Raw genomic sequence first — 14448 nt, forward strand, 5'->3', positions numbered from 1 at the left:
CGAGTTTATGGAAGCAGTAACTACAGGTGACGAGGAGTTCGGTGGTGGGAATTGTTACCACCACCGCACCCTTTGTCCGACCACAAACACAGCTCGTGTTCAGCTGTTTCAACAAGGCCCGGTCCACGCCGCACAGTTCTCAATGTCCTGAAGGACTCGAAGAACACGAGACACCACACATAAAAACAGGTCTCGCTCGTTTTTTCTTCAGATGGCATGATCTCAACCTGCTGCACTTCTACTGTATAATTTCAGAAAGCACTCTGTGGTTATATTTACCTTAAATGTACCATTTAGCAACTGTACCAGGCCACGCCCCCAGATGTCTAGTAGAAGATGTGAAGAGTGAAAAATGATATGGCCATAAATTAGAAGAGGAGGGTACAGAGATATATCATGGCTGCCATATTGGTGTGTGTAGATAAAGCTCTGTGTAGGACAGTGTTTAGGGCCGTGGTTTAGGACAGTGTTTAGGACAGTGTTTAGGGCCGTGGTTTAGGACAGTGTTTAGGGCCATGGTTCAGAACAGTGTTTAGGGCCATGGTTCAGGACAGTGTTTAGGGCAGTGGTTTAGGACAGTGTTTAGGGCCGTGGTTTAGGACAGTGTTTAGGGCCGTGGTTTAGTGCAGTGGTTTAGGACAGTGTTTAGGGCCGTGGTTTAGGACAGTGTTTAGGGCTGTGGTTTAGGACAGTGTTTAGGACAGTGTTTAGGGCCGTGATTTAGGAGTGTTTAGGTTTAGGAGTAAGATCACCTTCTGAAACCTGAACAAAGAACAGATCTTAGACCCAGGCTGCATTACTGTAAACATGTCTTTATTGCTCCAGTTATGAAAATCCTACAGTTCTAAGAGACAATTATGGCTGATTCCATGTTTGTTTTCAAAGTCTCTGAATAAGGAGTCTGCAGTGACTTCCATCACTGCCTTCTGTTTGTGTGTGTGTGTGTGTGTGTGTGTGTGTGTGTGTGTGTGTGTGTGTGCGTGCGTGTGTGTGTGTGTGTGTGTGTATGTGTGTGTCTTCTGTATATTCCCATCTGCCTTTTCCAATTGATCCGGTAAACACTGATTTTTTGAGCCTTTGGTGAAGCTTTCATCTCAAAGTCTTTTGATGGATTCAAACTTCTCGGAGGACAGCCCAACGGCTAGCACACACACAGGTGTGTAGGCCAGACTGTGGCCTATTAAGTCTTGTTCATCCACCCACACTGCTGTTCATAAGGGTGTGAGATAAGGATGATAATATCACAGTGGTCACTACCACAAATGGTCAATAGGTATTCAGGATTGTACATCAGAGTCCCAGCGGCTGTGAGGTTCTGTGTTTCCTGTAGTGGAGGAAGAAGTATGTAGTTACGTCTGATTGGTCAGTGGTGGTAAATCTGGTAAGACTGGGTTTCGGGAGGTCGAACAGCCTGGTGAAATGGAGTGAGGTTTATAGAAAATTCTCCCTGGCCCTTGCTGTCTCTTCCTGCTCCTCATTCTCTCTCTGTTACTCTTTTTCACTCTCTCTTTCTCTTTGTTAGGAAATATTCAGGTAGTGTTCTGCATGCTGCATTTCTGTTATTTATAAAGCGTGTTGCCTCATTGCGATACCTAACCAATAGGAATGTGTAAGTAATTGGCTTGTACTGTGGATAAACCCTGTTACCTCAAACGTGTGTGAAGCTCAACTCTTCTGATACCTTTATATAATGTAAATGTTTAAGAACTCACTAACTAGAGAGAGGACCCAGATATAGTTCAATAGACTGCCGATACCAGGTCCCTGCAGAGTATCCAATTTGCTGCACGCACGTACTAGTTTAAACCATTAGGCTTGCTGACTTGCGAACCTCGGAGAAAGCAGCCTGCTTCAGTATTAAGGATCTTTATTAAGTTGGTTACGCAAATTCTCACGACCTGCGATATCCAATAGAATTGGCTTTCTAACACATGTCAATTTAATTTGGAGTCCAATAAATATATTACGTTTTACGTGGTTTAAACCTTAACCCACGGCTATTTCCATTATTGAGGTATAGGCAAGTATATCCACAACAAACCCTCGAGTTTTGTGCTTAAACACAAACCTCATTCTCAGTGAATAAAACCTCATTCTCTCACTGCAGGCGAGTCATACGTCTAGACTCGATTTTCTGACTGCCCCTCCACTTTTTTTCTACATCAAATTGAAAAAAATGAGAGAATGAGGGAGAGAGAGAGAGAGAGAGAGAGAGAGAGAGAGAGAGAGAGAGAGAGAGAGAGAACAAAGCACAGTCTGGTTGAAATACGTACAACCAAGTAACTACTTGCTAATGTGATAACTGCAGCAGTCATATTACTCAAGCACTGAGTAAGATCAACATGGAGGATCTGTGTGATCAGGGTGATCGGGCTGATCTGGGTGATTTGGGTGATCTGTGTGATTTGTGGGATCGGGGTGATCTGGGTGATTTGGGTGATCTGTGTGATGTGGGTGATCTGTGTGATTTGGGTGATCTGGGTGATCTGTGGGATCGGGGTGATCTGGGTGATTTGGGTGATCTGTGTGATCTGTGTGATCTGGGTGATTTGGGTGATCGGTGTGATTTGTGGGATCGGGGTGATCTGGGTGATCTGGGTGATTTGGGTTATCTGTGTGATTTGTGGGATCGGGGTGATCTGGGTGATTTGGGTGATCTGGGTGATCTGTGGGATCGGGGTGATCTGTGTGATCTGGGAGATCTGTGTGATCGGGGTGATCTGTGTGATTTGGGTGATCTGTGTGATCTGGGTGATCCGTGTGATCTGGGTGATCTGGGAGATAGTCTGGTCAGAAGAGGCAGCTCATCCACAATAGAAATCATAATGCATGGAATTGTCCACATATTTTCAAGGGGATTGGTCCTTTACATAAGCCGGATGTGTATTTTTGATACAAGATCATTTGTTCTTTTTGTTGCTGATAACATGATCATATTACTCCTGTTCTTTACTCTCTTCACTGGCTCCTAGTAAAATTTAGAATTCAGTTTAAAATCCTGCTGTTTGTTTTCTGTCCAGTCCATAGACTTGCACCTTCCTACATATGTGACATTTTAAACTTACATCAGCCTGGCAGAGATCTTTGTTCAGGTGGACAATATCTACTGGAGGTACCACGGTCTAGGTGTAAGCAGTGGGGTGATGGGTCTTTCAGTAGCAGGTCCTAAATTGTGGAATGCCTTGTCTACTGTTCTACGTTCCATCACTGATCTACCAATATTTAAAGCCAAACTTAAAACACACTTATTTAGGATGGCTTTCAACATCTAATTATTTGCAAGTTGTATCATTACCAACTGCACACAGATGTTATCGTTAAGATCATACAAATTGATTATTGATTTCTATTATGTACAGCGCTTTGGTCAACTCAGGTTGTGTAAGGTGCTATATAAATAACTGATGATTGATTGATTAATTGATAAAGAACACATATTTTCTATTAAGTAATTTACAAAAAAGTTTTTTTTAATACTACAACCCTTAAGTTATTTACCAATAAATTGATACAGTAGTTTTGAGGGTTTCCTCTATTTCTGGCAACACGTCCTTCTGGAACTGCTCTTGAAACGTTTTTTTTTTTTGTTTATGGTCATCCCAAACGTAAAATGAAATCTCCACCATTGAATGCTGTATATTCTTTTTTTGTATGTGTAGAAGTAGCGACCCTGATGAGCTCCAGACACTGTTGCCTTGTCTTGCTCTGCCTTATGATGTTTTTGGAGACCGGAGGATGTCTGCTCAGTAGAGGGGGATCTCGTATTACCAGGCAACTCACACAAATGAGATCAGCCTCAGCTGCCAAACACAGACTTTTAGATTATCTTGGCAACAGCAATGTGGTTTACATCAAAGAGCTACATATTGCACTGTTATGATTGTTGTTCTGATTACTTTCTTTCTTTCTCTCAGTTTTCAGTGAGAATCACACCTGTTCCTTTAGGAGGGATATCTGAAGGCAGATTTATGCTTCCCGGCAGATTACGTGTCAAATTACATGTACATTTTATAATATCTCTGGTCTTTATCCACATGTGTACTCAACACACTTGTTAACAATATTTAAACATATTGTTTTTATCAAAAAAAAAAAAATGTGAACATTTAAACAGGTGTCTGGAATACACAGAACGGCTCGGCCATTTAGAGCTGCACTGCATGAGATTGGTTTGATAAAACTGAAAGAAATCACAATCTGCTTTAATATAGTGTCCTTCTGCTGCTCAGAATCACCCTGTAAAACCTGAAATATTCATTCATAAGTCAAAGCTATTGGCCCAGATTCTCTGGGGGTATCGGAGCACATTACATGTCTTTACATATTTATGTCACATGAAAAGGCTCAAAGTTTTGGCTCAAAAGGCCGGTTACGTGAGTGACGTCACTGGGGGCGTGACTGAAAGCGCTAACACGTGCGGTGCTGAAAGTTAGCGAACGGAAGAGGAGTTTCATATGGAGACATCATATGTCATCTTCTACCCTTCGTCAAAGCAAAGAAACGGAGAAGGGAAAAGAGCAGGTGAGCTAAAAGGAAACGTATCGGTACCTGAGCTCAGGTCAGAATAAATGCTGCCTTGTGTTTCCGAGCTAGACACAAGTGCATGATGTAAAGGCATTCGGGAGGACGCCGAGTTGGCTTTTTATTGCTGGACAAGTAAATGATGTTGCTGGTTTGTTATCGACCGCTCAGTCAGGTAACTACTGTAATTGTGAGGTCCTTTTAGCTGCACTGCTAACGCTATCTGCTGTCTAACATTGAGACAGTATTAAAATGTCAGGTCATATTGGACTACTGGGTCATGCAAGCTTAGCTAAGATACCTTTCAACAGAAGTGTGGACGGTAATGTCAAAGCAATTTCAAAACAATGTCAAATTAATGGATCTTCAGGCAAAAATGAAGGATCGCTGTTGTGTCAAATTTACACAATGCAGGTTTAAATAATAATAAAAAATAATCTAGCTTTATCTTTCATTGCTATAAGGGTGCAGTGTATATCTACAGGACTTTTCTTTCAGACCCTAGATGAATGAAGATGCCCAAGGCTGCCACTACAAGAGTGAATTCCCACACTGCTTCATAGCCACGGACAGAAACATGTCAACATACAGCCACTGATACACAGCTGACGTATGGTTTGCAACCACAAAGGCAGGTTGTCTGTGCTAATGATGGCTGTTGTGAGTATCTGATACCAATGAAGCTACGTCAGTGCAGAGGCTCAGCGTAGGTTGTGAGGAGAATGGAAGACCTTGGAAATACGTGCCTTTTCCAGTCTGGAGGGATCACAACAGCAACACAGCTGCTATCTGTGACAAACCCACAAATGACAAACGCTCTGCTCTCTCAGCTGTAGCCCTGATTCCCTGCTGGGGGTGGGTGTGGCTGGGGGTGGGGGGTGGGTGTGGCTGGGGGTGTGGGGTGGGTGTGGCTGGGTGTGGCTGGGAGTGAGATGTGGGTGTGGCTGGGGGTGTGATGCACTCAGGGGTGTGGTATGTGAGTAACTGCAGGGTAGAAGTGTAGATCATCTGTGGGTGGTAGTCTGGGTGTGGTAATTATACAGTAGATCATCTGTGGGTGGTAGTCTGGGTGTGGTGGTATAACAGTAGATCATCTGTGGGTGGTAGTCTGGGTGTGGTGATTATACAGTAGATCATCTGTGGGTGGTAGTCTGGGTGTGGTCAGACAATGTATCATAGTGATCTCAGTGTCTGTCGGTCAGGGGCATTCAAGGTGGTATTTGTTTGGATCTTTGGAGCGACCCTGAGCAGCAGCATGTGAAGATTCCTCTTTATTTGGTGGGGGTAGATGACTGAGGCAGTGATTGACATTTCCCTGGCTGTATCCTCATGTCTTTCAGATATGTCAATATCTGGGTCACTGCAAGTGGCTTTCATGTCCTGCTGTAACAAAAACTGTAGAGTAAGATGTCTTTATGGACTTGAGCTTTGGTAAATCAGGATTCAAGAAACTGCATACTCCAATAGTACTCTTATCATTCTTAAATGTACTGTATGTTTATATACAAATATAATGTCAGTTTCTGCTAATTGTTTTGTCATGCAAGATATTTTGTATTTTATTTGTTAATGTCTGACTCACTGAAAACAAACACCTATATTTCCTCTGCTTTCAGTGGAATATTGGGCAAATTGTGTTTTTTTTTCTGCAGAACATCAAACACTGCCTTTGCTTTGATGTGTGGTTGTTTTTCTTCACTCGGACTGGGTTCGGGCTTCAGAGGGCGTGGTCTACTGGCTTTTCAGTGATGCTGCTCTCACCTGTATTTCTTCAACTTGCATAATGCAAAACCTAAAAGAAATTTGTCAACTTGAATAGATTCATGTAATGTCGGACCGCAATGAAAATGTCTCCTATCAGGGTTCGGCGTTAACTAATGCTGCCTAATGACATGCATGAATGCATGCGCTCACCAAACACTCCTGTGGCTTTCTGTGAATGTTCATACAGACTAATAACGACATCACTGGGAGAACCAGAGTCTTTTCATAGCCTAGTCCCTAGAGATATACTGACAGCACCCAGAACATTAACTGACAATACAATCATGAATATATATATATATATATATATATATATATATATATATATATATATATATATATATATATATATATAGCAGTAGCGAACCGTGACCATTAAACCTGGGCCCGCTCCCCCCCGCCGCGAAAATAAATTCCTCTCTTAATTAACTGCAATAAAGAAAATAATAATAATAAATAAATAAATGAGATGACAGTACAGCTTTAGAAACAAAATAACCAATAATATCTTTACTAGATAACTTCTTAAGCAAAATGAGGTTCACAGCTCCGTGGTTCTCGGAAGCGGAATATGTAAACAACGCGCACGAGGGCATCAAAGGAATGAATCAAAACTAGCTAGCGGTGGTACGCTAACGACAGCTAGCGTCGCCACAGCGGGCGGAAATTATCATACAGTTAAGCCCGCCCACTAAGATGGAAGATATGATTGGTCAATTTTACTGTCATTTGAAACTGGTATTGCGCTGAATTATAACTGCCAGGCCCTCTGTAAACGAACAGCGGGCATCACAGTCCTGATAGGGGGAGACACAGGCTCACAGGCTTCCACTTAACTTAACCCCTCACCTTCAAACACAGATTGAATAGACACGGTTGAATAATTTATTTGCTTATATTTTTGTAATTGTTTAGATGTCGATTGTCAAACTGTAAGTTGATAAAATAAAATTGGATAAATTATATTATATATATTTATGTTTTAAGAATAATATTAGGCCCTCTGAGAGGGCGTAGAGGGCCCTAACGGTTCCCCACTGGGATCGAGTAGTGACAGTCACAGACCTCACTTGGTGAGTTCAGCAAAAGCCCAACTCCTACCTAGTGTCTTTATCTCTTAGTTTTGCTGGACGAGTTTTCTTGTGTGTCCTGGTCCACCCTGGGAGATTGCCTCTCCTTGCCTCTATCAGCATGGGTCTTCCTCTTAAGGAGTTTCTTCATACATTTGTAAAGCTGCTTTGTGAAAATGTGTGTTGTAAAACAAGCTTCAAGCTTTGTTACCAAAGTTTGTCCTTGGTTTCTGAATTTCCTTGCCATGTATGTGGTTGTATATACATGTAGAACTAGACTTTACAGGTTTACTGGGTAACTTTCATCCAGGACGCCAACACTGTAATTCCAACCCTCACTACGGGTTACTTAGTCAGAAATACTGGACATTTAGTTTTACAATTCACAACTGGGGTGGCCCCAACGGGACTGTGACAATATTAGAGGTGTAAAGACTGGATAATACACACCCCGCACCACAGGATAACAGAATGAAAAGACTCTGAAATCGTGAGCTGGGTGGGGGTGCAAATGGCCTTCAGAAGTTTCCCAGGGTTCCTTTGGTGTGGGCCATGCCTGCACGATCAGAGATGTGAACGCTCGTGCTGCAGTTGCTGAACTACTCATCTTCCATCACGAGTGGACACTTCTGTTTAAACGAACCCCTCATTCTGACCAATATTTGCCTGGGCTAATTTAACTGAACTAGCTTTGGACTGGGCGCTGTGGCATTCAGTGAAAGACTGTCCGGAGATTTATTTCTGAAAAGGACCCACAAAATGAAAGCAACCTTGGAAAACCAAACCTTGCTGTAATTAACTTTTTTAATAAGACCACACGGAACCGTGGGGGCCGGCGTAGAGCTGGCAGGGGGCGTCCTTGACCCCTGACACGGGGAAAGGTAGAAGGCTAATCACGTACTGTAATGCAAACATCGTTCTTTGATGAGGAAACTGTTAGTTCATTTTGGGAATGGTGGTTGTGTGCCGAGCAGACAGAGGGCAATCGCAGCCTTGGCAGTGATACGGGTGACGCGGTGTTCTGCGGGGACGATTTCCTGCTGAGGGGAGACAGCCAGCAGGTAGGAGATTGCTATGGAGCCACTGGATCGAGAAGAAAAAACTACAAAAACAGGTGTGTGCTGGGGAGTGTAGTCCTCTAAACCCCAGCACATGCAATCAAACACAAATGTGCCAGGGCCAGTTCCGCTAAAGCTTGGCCTGTCTTGCGAGAGGAAGCACCGTTGGGCGGGACCCGCGTCCAACAGGCGGGCCGGATCCGCTTCAGAAGACGTTAGTGCAGAGAAACGACGTTCGGTACGCTCGTCGCGAGACAAAATATTAACTCAGCTCCGGCATTATAATGGAGCGCTGAGCGGGTCTCTGATTGTGAGATACAGGGCTGTTCATGTGTGAACACTCCAGTGGGCTTTAAAGAGTCCAGCAAAGTGGAACAATGAGGAATAATGTTCCCACATCAAGCCGCAGTCTGATTATTTATTTCCTTTGTACACTATCTAACAATCAGCTGATGATTGAGAGGTGAAGCCTCTCCTAATGATCACTTACTCTCTCTCTCTCTCTCTCTCTCTCTCTCTCTCTCTCTCTCTCTCTCTCTCTCTCTCTCTCTCTTCCTCTCTCTCAGTAGCCTGGCCCATACCCCCTCCTGTCACCACACCCGTTTTGATGCCCATCCCAAACCAAGCGCGTGTCTCGGCAGGACCGCTGTGCGTTGGCTGAGATGCGGGGTCCCTCCCTGGGGTGAAGCAGGGCCCCGAGCTGCCAACGGCACCCAGGGTCCGAGCTGCTCAGGCTGGGGGAACAGCTGCCTGTGCAGCCTCCCGCCCTGCGGGGCTCTGTGCGCCCCCACTGACAGTGCTGGCTCCCCCTCACAACCAGACCTTCTTCTACCATCTTCTTCCTCAGTGGGTCTCAGCAGGGAAAATGAAAAATGCTGGCTCACCATTTTATCCCTGTTCTCCCTCCCTCTCTGTCTCTCTCTCTCTTTCTCTCTCTCTCTCTCCACCTTCCCCCTGCTTTCTTAATCAGCCCTGTTTTCAGTAAACTAAACTCTCCTAATACTCTTATCACACTCTGCCTTCTTTTTCTCTTATAAACCCTCCCAGTGTTTCCTGTGTGTTTAGGGGTTTGGGCCAAACTGACCTGCCATTGCAAATGGAAGCCAAAACATGTATTTAGCACAAAACTTTCTCCCTCCGACACCTCCACCCAAGTCTCCACCCACTCACACCCATATACTGCAGTGGACTGTAATGGACAACCTCATATATTACAGGCGCTACAGCAAAGTCCATGCAAAAACTTGATGGGATGCACAAACCCAATTATTCAATAAAAACATGAAAAAAAATTTCATGTTTAAAGAAAATGTTATTAAGTGAAATTAAGTAAATGAATGAAGCGGATAATTTTGAACATTCTTTTAATCATTATATCTTTTAGTTTGACTTGGATCTATTTCTGGTTTTCCTGGAAACTGGAGTTTATTTAGAATTCAGTCCTTATACTCCCTTGGAGGTGTGGGTGTGATACAGGTGTGAGTCTGATACAGGTGTGGGTGTTATACAGGTGTGGGTCTGATGCAGGCGTGGGTCTGATGCAGGTGTGGGGTGTTATACAGGTGCAGGTGTGGGTCTGATGCAGGTGTGGGTCTGAAACAGGTCTGGGTCTGAAACAAGTGTGGATCTGGTACAGGTGCGGGTGTTATACAGGTCTGGATCTGATACAGGTGTGGGTCTGATAAAGTTCTCGGTCTAATACTGGTGTGGGTCTGATACAGGTCTGGATCTGATACAGATGTGGGTGTGATACAGGTGTGGGTCTAATACAGGTGTGGGACTGATACAGATGTGGGTGTGATACAGGTGTGGGTCTAATACAGGTGTGGGTCTGATACAGATGTGAGTGTGATACAGGTGTGGGTGTGATACAAGTGTGGGTCTAATACATGTGTGGGTCTGATACATGTGTGGGTCTGATACAGGTGTGGGTCTGATACAGATGTGAGTGTGATACAGGTGTGGGTGTGATACAAGTGTGGGTCTAATACAGGTGTGGGTCTGATACATGTGTGGGTCTGGTACAGGTGTGGGTCTGATACATGTGTGGGTCTGATACATGTGTGGGTCTGATACAGGTGTGGGTCTGATACAGGTGTGGGTCTGATACAGATGTGGGTGTGATACAGGTGTGGGTCTAATACAGGTGTGGGTCTGATACAGATGTGAGTGTGATACAGGTGTGGGTGTGATACAAGTGTGGGTCTAATACATGTGTGGGTCTGATACATGTGTGGGTCTGATACAGGTGTGGGTCTGATACAGATGTGAGTGTGATACAGGTGTGGGTGTGATACAAGTGTGGGTCTAATACAGGTGTGGGTCTGATACATGTGTGGGTCTGGTACAGGTGTGGGTCTGATACAGGTGTGGGTCTGATACAGGTGTGGGTCTGATACAGGTGTGGGTCTGATACAGGTGCTCTACTTACCTGTAGCAGGAAGCTTGTCTTGCTGGCACTTCCCCTTGGTGACTGATACGTCGTCAATAGCGATGTCCCCCTCATAGCCATCACCACGGATACCCTCAAACACTACCTGTTGAAATCATTTTGTGAAGTATAAATTAAATCTTCTATTCAGTCACTGCTCATAAGTTGTGCTTGTTTATTAAGCAGTTTTCCAAATACCAGAGAAAACAGAAGTAATCCAGCATAGTTTATACACAGCAACATACACATATATTGCATTGGTATGCAGGTCTGAGAAAACGTCATATTTATCACTAACACAAGATCAATACATTATAACAAATAATTTTTCGTTTATCCAGATAGAAACAAAGGCCAAAATTTTTCACAGAGGGCAGTAATTGAACCCAAGAGCCAAGAAGCACAGACATGTTTAAGCTCGTTAAGAGGCAGTGTAGAGCCATCCCATAGTGCATCTCTCTCCTAATCCCTAACGAGCGCTTCTGGTTCTGCTGTAGTCCACTCAGCTAAATGCAGACAGCATCCCTGTTCTACCTAATGCCCACGCCCCCTGCCTTTGACTGACAGCTCAATTACATTAACTCTGGAGCGCCATGCCTAAACCTAATCACACACATAATCCTGACTCTGTCTTATGGTATCACACAAGCATCGCTGAACTTCAACACACACACACACACACACACACATACACACACACTCTTCCCAGACAAATGCCCTGTAGTATATGTTCACTTCTCTCAGTAGAGCTGAGTAACCTGTTCTCATTGGGCCTATTTACAAAGTCCAAAGTTCCCTAATAGTATTAGTAGTATTAATGCAGCAGGGTGACAGGCTGCCTTTGATGCCACAGTGATGATGATGATACGTTGGTATTCATGACAGCGAGCGATATGTAAGACCCTCAAAGGATCAGGCCGTCTATGAGAGCCCTTCACGGCCCCCGAGACACTGACAAGTGTGGGGTCAAGATTGCTGCCCTCTGCTCGCCAGAGCTAACGTGTCTACTACGACACTTTTGACCCCTGAGCGCACCAGGAAATCCAATTACACACACACACACACACACACACACACACACACACACACACACACACACACACACACAAACATACAAATGCACAAAGCTTCACCAAACCTCCTGGCCCTTAATACTCAACTGTGTCTCTTTGAGTGTGAGAATGTTCTGGAGAAGTTAAAAGAGAAGCGTAGAGAGGAAGAGGAGGGAGGGAGGGGGGGGGGGGGGGGATCATCAGGGCTCTCTGTGGTCCTTCTTGCCAGAGAGCTGCGGGCAGTCTGATTGGCCGGGGGCGGTAGGGTGAGACAGCACGACAGCCGTCTGCCCCCCCCCCCCCCCTCTGCTAATTGGCTGCAGGGCCCCACTGGAGAACGTGAGACACGGACCTCAGAGCAACGTGACAGGCGGACGGCGTAACGACGGCTGTTCACGGGAACATCCATTCAGACGCAACAAGGACACCAGCGGAAGCTACAGGCATGTCACATGACTCAATCGAACACGTTTACACACACACACACACACACACACACACACACACACACACACACCCAACACACACTCATATGATTAACCACTGTCAGAAGACCTTGAAAGATAAGAGAATTATGTACATCAGTTTAATTACACCCGTAGAAAACACTCATACAGAGCATGACAGCCTACATCTCCTACATCTCCTACTGCTGTCCTCACTCCTGGTTCTTCTATGGGTGTGTTTGTCTCCGTCTTCTGTCTCCGTTAGCACATGTAAATCCCCCTGTCAGCTGGGGAGTGCATTAGTGGCTTTGACCTCATTACAGAGAAGGACCTCATTCAGTGGGAGCCTTCAGAACACACTCGGAGAACTCGAGGCTAATGCAACAAGCCCATTATTTTGAACGCCCTCGGTGTATGTAAGTACAGGGGCTGCCGTTTTTAATGGGGTGCTTTCACTCTCTTGTTTGTGTAAATGTGAGGGAGAGGGGAGAGACAGAGAGAGAGAGAGAGAGAGAGAGAGAGAGAGAGAGAGACAGTGAGAGGGAGAAGTTAATTAGTGTCTGTGCCTATTAAAGTTTACAAGAGTTGTGATGGAGTCACTGGTATCCCAGTATCCCAGTACATCCTCCTGTTTGTGAAGTTCTACTATTGTCTGTATTCCTGCTGTTACTGTATTTGTCTATTCTTACCAACATCCAGTCACAGAAAGAGAGGGATCTGGGGTAAAAATAGAGGGGCAGAGAGATGGAACACACACACACACACACACACACACACACACATACGCGCACAATGGGAACAAAAGTAACAGGGAGAGAAGAGAGGTTGGCAAACACAGGCTTTCTGACGGTGGAGGAAGAGATGGAGCAAGGGCAGGTGGGTGGTGCGGGATCGGAGCGGGTGTAGACGACCCCAAAGTAACGCCGGATGTCCACTGTGTGCTGGTGTTTTTAATTATCATTAGCGGGTCTTTCAAGAGCGCCCTCTTGAGGCAGAGCTCGGTACTGACCCTCCCTCTCTGCACTCCTCGTGATGCGTGAGCTCTCGTCCTCGTCTCGCTGGCGTCTCGCCCACGCCCATCCTGCAGAGGGCGCTCACGAGGGGAGCGAGACGAAACGCTGCGGGAATCCCGCCAGCGCTGCTCTGCCCGGCACGGGTCCTTTAATCCTCACCCCGGACTCACGTACCCATACGCGGAGACACGCGGAGACGCGCGGGAGACGCGCTGGCACCGATGCCAAAGACTGTGAGGAGCGGAGAAGCTTCAGCTGTGAGATGTTCCTCGTCTCCTAAAATGTTCAAAGTGCTCTCTCTATACCTTCAAAGGTTTTAGGAAGATTTATAGCAAGATTTCAGAAGTGGATGCCGAGTAAAAGCTACTTCTGAACCCGTTATTTCTGAGTCTCTGGCTGACTGTTTAAATTTGCCCTATGATGTCACAGGGAAGTGGGATCTTAAGAGATCTGTGAAACAGAACGAACAGACTACATCCCTACCGCCTGCACCCCAGTGCGCCAGTGCCTGACAGGGGGGGCAATTACATCCGTGCCCAAGAAAGACCAAAGCCAGCCGGGAGAACTGAAGAGTCTCTACCGCAGACCTCAGCTGTGCGGTGCGGTGAAACCTGAGCATCACGGCAGACGCCGGAAAAAACCAAGCCTATAGAACATTGAAAAAACAATTGTACTAAATAGCATTTAAATTGACAGGAAAATAACTTTGAATAAGAGTAACTTGTGGAATACGAGTGCATGTTACAATGTTATGAGCGTCGCTGATGAATGGAGCTGCATGATCTATATGAGAACAGACAGTAGCTGGCTGGTGTTTGGAGTTTTATACTGAAATGTCAGAGTCTCAGTGTAAGTCCACGTCTTCGAGGCTCCGGAGTGTGGAACAGTAGAAGCTCACTCGTACAAACATCACCGCAAATCCCAACAAGTCTCTAAACCCAATGACGTCTCAGAGTGGTATCGATTCCGCTCGGAGGAATCCGGACCGCCTGGGTGGATTCACACATGCGAGGGGTTAACAGAGGCCCGAAGAACCCTTGGCGTCAACGGCTGGTAATGAAGTGTCTGCGATTTCTCCGTAATCCCACAATCC

At 45.3% G+C, this 14448-nt stretch overlaps 1 protein-coding gene across 3 annotated transcripts in view; it reads right to left on the reverse strand.

Annotated features, from left to right (window-relative positions):
* mdga1 (MAM domain containing glycosylphosphatidylinositol anchor 1) overlaps positions 1 to 14448 on the reverse strand; it is a 184558-nt gene that overhangs the window by 9089 nt on the left and 161021 nt on the right. For all 3 annotated transcript variants that reach the window (XM_076985745.1, XM_076985743.1, XM_076985744.1), the window contains one exon: positions 10845 to 10950. In XM_076985745.1, the coding sequence (XP_076841860.1) occupies positions 10845 to 10950 (106 nt within the window). The remainder of the gene's footprint in view (positions 1 to 10844; positions 10951 to 14448) is intronic.

The sequence above is a fragment of the Brachyhypopomus gauderio genome, unplaced genomic scaffold (assembly GCF_052324685.1).
Source record: "Brachyhypopomus gauderio isolate BG-103 unplaced genomic scaffold, BGAUD_0.2 sc43, whole genome shotgun sequence".
NCBI classification, from domain to species: Eukaryota; Metazoa; Chordata; class Actinopteri; order Gymnotiformes; family Hypopomidae; genus Brachyhypopomus; species Brachyhypopomus gauderio.